Below are 6,400 nucleotides of genomic sequence, written 5' to 3'. Positions count from 1 at the left end.
CTATGGGCTCTATGGGCTCTATGGGCTCTATGGGCTCTATGGGCTCTGTCACTACAGAACGTATATACATTTAATTTACCTTCTCAGCTCAGTTTTCTGTAATGCTAACTGGAGGAGTTAGCAGTGGAACTGAGACACAAAAGCCACTTTGGGGTATTGTGTAACTGCAATTGTTAAATGTCCATAAAGATGCCTACCCCGTGATAAAAATAAACAAAACTTAAACATGTAAAAATTAAAATAAAAACTATTAGGAAAAAAAAAATATATATATATATATATATTTAACTGAAAACAAATCTCCCTTTCCGGTTTTAAGTTGAAGGAGGGAAAATTTAGGTTGGATATCATGGGGACGCTTTTCACCAAGAGAATAGAGAGGTGCTGGAACAGGCTGCCCTGAGAGGCTGTGGATGCCCCGTTCCTGGAGGTGTTAAAGCCAGGTTGGATGGGGCCCTGGGCAGCCCGGTCTAGTATTAAATGGGGAGGTTGGTGGCCCTGCCTGTGGGAGGGGGTTGGACCTTGATGAACCTGGGGTCCCTTCCAACCCGGGGCCATTCTATGATTTCTTTCAGATTTTCTCCCCTTTGTATGTGATGGCTGTTCAGGTGTTTTTTGGTAAGTTTTCCTATAAAATCTCAGTGTAACAATTGTTGGAGACTCAAATGTTTTATGAATGTGAAGTAACTCAAGTTAGATACATTCAGTTAAAAAAAAAAAAAAAATTTTTTTCATTGCCTGTTCTCCCAAGCAGCTGTAGAGATTTGAAATCAGAGAGTGTCTTTAGAATGTGGTTAACTATTATAGCAGGCATGAGGGTTAGAGCTTGGTTTGTACTGATGTTGGTATTTGTTTTATGTGGAAAAAAATATATAAATTTCTTCCAGGGTCTCTAGTCAGAGCAGTGAAATGATTACCTGTCTCAAGATGAGAGCAGATCTAAAATTTCACTTTAAAATTGTAGATGCTTTCAAAGTGATCCAAAATTCATTAAAACAGACAAATTCCAGTTGCTTTGACCTGAATTCTTAAGCATGCTAATGACCTTATTGTCTTGGAATGCTTTATTAACTTTGGGCGTTAAGTCCCGAGTGATGAATAACTGTGGTGGTGGAGTCACTGGCCCTGGAGGTGTTCAAGGAATGTTTGGATGTTATGTTGAGAGACATGGTTTAGTGAGAACTATTGGTGATGGGTGGATGGTTGGTCTGGGTGGTCTTGTGGGTCTTTTCCAACCTTGGTGATTCTATGATTCTTTGCTTCTCAGGTAGCAAAGCACCACACAGTCATTCGCTTGTTAGAATAAATTTTGTGAATTTAGTTAAAGTGTTGCTATGATAAAACTTGTCAGATTGCACTTAAAACACTTAAATGTTTTTATGTGCACTTTCTCTTGAAATGATGATAATGCTGTGATATTTTCTTCTTTTGCCACTGAGCCTTCAGCACAGGAGCCGGGATGCTCATGGGTGTTCTGAGGTAATCTAATAATATAGGGCTACCTTTAAAATTCTGTGCAACTGAACTAGCTATTTTCAGGTTAGGCATATATGCATAGTAAATAACTATGAATTATTAAACTGAGAGTGATTGACAAGCTTAAAAAATGAATGTACCCTTTCTCTGTGTTTCAAAATTAAGTTTGTTTAGGGGGATGGTTCTTTTTCTAACAGCTGTATTAATGAGAAGTAAGAGAAATTGCTAAACTAGTTTTACCTAGAGAATCAAGAGCAGGCGCAGTCCTTTTCAGTAACCAGGCTGGTGGCTTGTCTATGGTATATTTATTTACACAGAATATTTTGTATTGATGCTTAGGTGAATATAAGCAACAATTCTGTGAAATCAGATCAGCACAGATCTTACCTGTGCTCATATAAGGACTGCCACGCGAAGGAACTTCTGCCAGTTTTATGTCCCTACTGTGAAAAACATTTTTGCCTGAGGTGAGTGGAACAGTGTTTAAAGATAAATGCTTGTTCGTTAGTGCATGGGGCACAAATTAATGCAAGTTTTTGTCTCTGTTATTTATAGACATCGGCATCAATCGGATCATGAGTGTGAGAAACTGGACACACCACAACCTCGAATGGCTGCCACTCAGAAGCTAGTTAAAGATATTATAGGCAAGTACAATGAAAGACAGATATACACTACAGTTCTCTTCAGAAGGTTTGTGGCCTTTAATGGGCTAGGCTTGAGCAAAAGAAAGACAAGGATGGAATTTCCTTGTTTGAATAGCCTAAAACTCACCTGTCAGCGTGTAATTGTGTTCACTGAGTCTGCAACAAGAAAAGAGTAGCATATACCTAGAAATAAAATCTTTGAAAATTGCAAGGACACTCAAGTTTCTTTCAGAATTATTGCATTGTTTTGATTCAAGTACTATCATGTAATTAATCTTAGTTAGCCACTTATCTTTGCATCTTAGTTTATACACAGATAATGCTTGTATTCTGTGCACATGCCTGCCTGCTGGGATTATACCTATGCAATCAAGGTGGGGAAAAAAAAAAAAAGTCCACAATACAATTTTTGTAGCTTTTAGGCAGTGATTTTATTCTTTCCTGCATAACTGGCTCATGAGAGTTACATGTAGAAAGGAGAACCTACACCTGTTGCCGTATGAATGCTGTGATCACCACAGCTACAAAAGCATAGCAATTTGTATTTCTTCAGCTTTTGCAAGTTGCTTAGCTGGTTCTTTTGCTGATCTATCTTTCCATATAATTCCAGAGTTCTGTTGCATCATAAATATCCTTGAATAGGGGTACGTAATATCTTGCCTTCAGGAGGACAGGTAGGAAGTTGACAACATAAGAGATACAATAAGCCTTATAGCATAGAGATATAAGCTTGTTCCAAGATATGTTCGTGAGAAATTTGACTCATACTAACAGGAATAATATTGTTCTCAGATTCTAAAAAAAGTGAAGAAATAAAAAGCAAAAAACGCAAAGGAGCAAGAAACAGTGAAACAGCAGCAAAAGTGGCATTAATGAAACTGAAAATGCATGCATGTGGTGACAAGTCCTTGCCTCAGGTCAGTCGTGCTTGGTTTCCATAATTTGCTTCTCAAAGGAAAGGACACATTTTCTAACTTACTTTTTCTTCTAGTTCTCTCAGTTTGTTTTTGGATTTAATTCTCCAAGGCCTCAGTCATTTACACATAGATTTCAACTTGCTATCCAAAAGCTGTCTCACTGATCCCATGTCTTTTGTAAGGTGTTTGTGTAGAGTTTAGAACAGTCAGGTCCTTTAAAACAGAGTTGTGTTAGCATGCCAGGTTTAGGCCTCGGAGATTGTATTTATAATAGTGAAAACATTCTGTGTGATAATTAGGTGTTTAATTATTTTTTTTAAAACAAATGCAGCTATTCTGTTACTGAGCCCTCTTATCAATTTATTTTTTTCTGTACTCATTGTGCTTTAAATTGGATAGGTCTTCTGCTATGAGCAGGATTATTACAAAGACCTGCTTGTAACACTCCTCACAGTGCCACTGTAAAAAATATTTCCTGAAGAGACAGTGATTAATTTCAAATATTATGGAACGTAATTTTTAGAAGTCTGTCATCAGAACTTACAAGAAAACTTAGAAAGTGGCATCCTATTCCAAAGCTAATAAAGTCTAACAAATCTAACACAAATTACTGTATGCTAGTTTCTCTCTCGTTAATTTTCGTATTTGGATATTAATTCTCCAACCATCTAGAGTAGCAAAATGTCAAGACTGATAAATAAACTCTTGCATCTCTCTCTATTGCCTCCTAGACTCTTTATAGATAGTCATTTTTTACTCTACTGCCCAGCAAGTTCCAGTTTGACAGATTTTTTTTTAATATGAAGTTTCTCAAATGCTTCTTAGGCATATTAATTCTCTCATCGCTGAACAGTGAAGTTGTAGATGTTCAAAACTTGACCGAATCTGACTTGCTGCTACCTGAGGAGTCCTGGTAGTTAGGCTTAGCTTTAATTTTGCCTTGCTTTGAGCATGATCTGCACTGTGTGACCCCAGCAGTCCTTTCTAACAAAGATCGGGAAAAAAAAGGCTATCTTAGAAATGTCTTTTCTCTCTTGATAGGCCAGGGATCAGTTTTCTGCAGGTAACTGCTTCTTATGGGTACTCTTTTCAAGACTGACCAGCTCAAAACAGGAGGGCCATGTGGCAATATAGTGTTAGCTATTCTGCCCTTGACTGACTGATATTCTCATGTATATGGCATAGAAATTCTAGGAGACACATTCCAGAGTTGGAGATGCAGCAGTAGAATGAGCAGTTTTGTGAATTGTGTTGCAGTGAGCTGTGGGAGACTGCTTCGTCATCTTTAGAACTGGAGGAGGAACTGGAGGAAGGTGCTAGGACACTGTTAGAAGCTAAGTTACTTAGCATGTGTTTGGAATAACATGGCTGCATTAGCTGTTTCACAACTTCATTTACATTTTAGAAAGATTCAAGTCCTGCTTCCCTTTCCCTTTTGTAGTATGCCTTGGTGTTACAAATTTTTGTGTGGGGAAAGTGCACAGGTTGAATATCATCCTCAGTTTTATGAACAAGCTGGGAGGAGGATAGATCCATGGTTTTGTTTTGTTTTTTTTTTCCTTGGGAAGGCTTAAATAAATCCTTGAGAAAGAAGACCTCTGTCTTGTTTGACAGTGTCTGGCTTGGATTCATAAAGCACAGACTCAACTGATGAATGTACCAATGCATATGTGTGGAATTACATTTTGCTTTTCTGATTTTCTTTTCTTTTCATTTTTATCTTTTATAAATGTAACTTGTTCTTATGTTTTTCTAGACAGAAAGAATTTACTTTCAAGTACTTTTACCAAAGGGAAACAAAGAGAAAAGCAAGCCTATGTTCTTTTGCAGTAAGTGGAGTATTGGCAAAATAGTAGATTATGCAGCTTCCTTAGCAAGCCTTAAAAATGACAACAACAAATCAACAGCCCAGGTAAATCAGTAATAATATTTACACATCCCTCCCTCTCCTTGTCGTCCCTCTGCCCCCTTCTCCATTTTTGCATCTTGGGCAAATTTTGACATTAATTTCTGTGTTAATTTTCTTGTAGAAATTGAGGTTATGCCATACTGCCTCTGGAGAAGCCTTGCCATTTGAGCACACGTTGGAAAAATGGCTATCTGATGAAGATTATCCATTATTCAATGGTGGAAATATAATTCTGGAGTATCTTGATAATGATGTTTTATTTATAGAAGATACAGAGTCATACTTAAGTTAGTAAAATATTGCAAACTAAACAGCAGAAGAAAATTTTCTAGAAATGTGTTCAAACCAAGACCAGTTTCCTCTTCATAGAATCATAGAATGGCTTGAGTTGGAAAGGACCTTAAAGATCATCTAGTTCCAAGCCTCCAGCCATAGGCAGGGTTGCCACCCTTAAATTACTGGATGCAGAATCTGTTCTTATCTCTGGAAGACACAGTTTCTGTGAATTCTTCAGCTGCATAATTGGCAAAACTATGTCCTGAAAGGACTGCTAGTTGTTACAATAACTCACTAGCTAAAATAAACTCTTGCTTTAGTGACATTTTACAGCTAAATTTTATATATGTTTATTTTTGTTTAAATGATGTCTAAATTATGTATTGATAAATACTGAAAATGCGCAGTCGCAGTGTCAGTTCTGTGAAGGAAAGGAGCACATTACACTCTTGCAGCATTTTTTCTATGTCTACAGGGACAGATTTCACATGTTCGGAATGCAGCACCGGAGCCCGTGCTTCAGATCCACATTTTCTTAATGCATTGCTTTTTTTTTTAGAGAAGAAGCTTTATAAAGCAAAAGTAATTCTCACGTCTCTTCTGTGTTCCAGAATTTCAATATAAAGTTTTGGTTTTTTTTAATATTCCACTTTATTACCCAGTGAAATCATCCTCTCTTACATAAGTTTTCAAAAAGGAAGAATATGGTTAAACCAGCAGCACAGTTTTTAATACCTTGTGGTTTCATCCTGTCCTGGTTTAGACAGTGTGTTTTAGGTAAATCTCTGTTGCATCATCTTCAGCAGTCTGCAAGATAGAGTCCCCAAGTTTTAAAGGGTTTGTTGATGGTGCTTCGACATAATGAATTACACCTTGAGTTGCTTGTAGTGGCTTTCTCTGATGTCAGTCTTGTAATTCGGTTTGGAGGTCATTAAAAAGATTGTTTGAAGTATAAGTAGATGTACTCTAATTTTTGTGAAGATGCTGCAAAAAGTAGGTGCTTTCCACAAAGGAAAGAGCTGATGAGCCAGACTGTAAGAAAGCACTGAAGTGCTGTTGTCATTATGCTGTCTGGTGCGTCCCCAAACGTCTTTCCAGTTTCCCTCAAAGTGACACACAGGCATGCTAAGCAGGAGTCAAGGTTTTCCAGCAATGTAGGTAAAGCATACTTCTGC

At 37.5% G+C, this 6,400-nt stretch overlaps 1 protein-coding gene across 1 annotated transcript in view; it reads left to right on the top strand.

Moving 5' to 3' along the window:
* ZFAND1 (zinc finger AN1-type containing 1) overlaps window positions 1–6,180 on the top strand; it is a 6,333-nt gene extending 153 nt beyond the window's left edge. The window contains exons 2-8 of the mRNA XM_042869222.1: window positions 576–618; window positions 1,440–1,479; window positions 1,816–1,943; window positions 2,032–2,123; window positions 2,916–3,040; window positions 4,797–4,952; window positions 5,071–6,180. Of these exons, the coding sequence (XP_042725156.1) occupies window positions 576–618; window positions 1,440–1,479; window positions 1,816–1,943; window positions 2,032–2,123; window positions 2,916–3,040; window positions 4,797–4,952; window positions 5,071–5,241 (755 nt within the window). The 3' untranslated portion in view covers window positions 5,242–6,180. The remainder of the gene's footprint in view (window positions 1–575; window positions 619–1,439; window positions 1,480–1,815; window positions 1,944–2,031; window positions 2,124–2,915; window positions 3,041–4,796; window positions 4,953–5,070) is intronic.
* The last annotated feature ends 220 nt before the right edge of the window (window positions 6,181–6,400 follow it).

The sequence above is a fragment of the Lagopus leucura genome, unplaced genomic scaffold, assembly GCF_019238085.1.
Source record: "Lagopus leucura isolate 7727_CA_CO unplaced genomic scaffold, USGS_WTPT01 Super-Scaffold_100002, whole genome shotgun sequence".
NCBI classification, from domain to species: Eukaryota; Metazoa; Chordata; class Aves; order Galliformes; family Phasianidae; genus Lagopus; species Lagopus leucura.
This window is presented reverse-complemented; position numbering and strand designations above follow the sequence as displayed.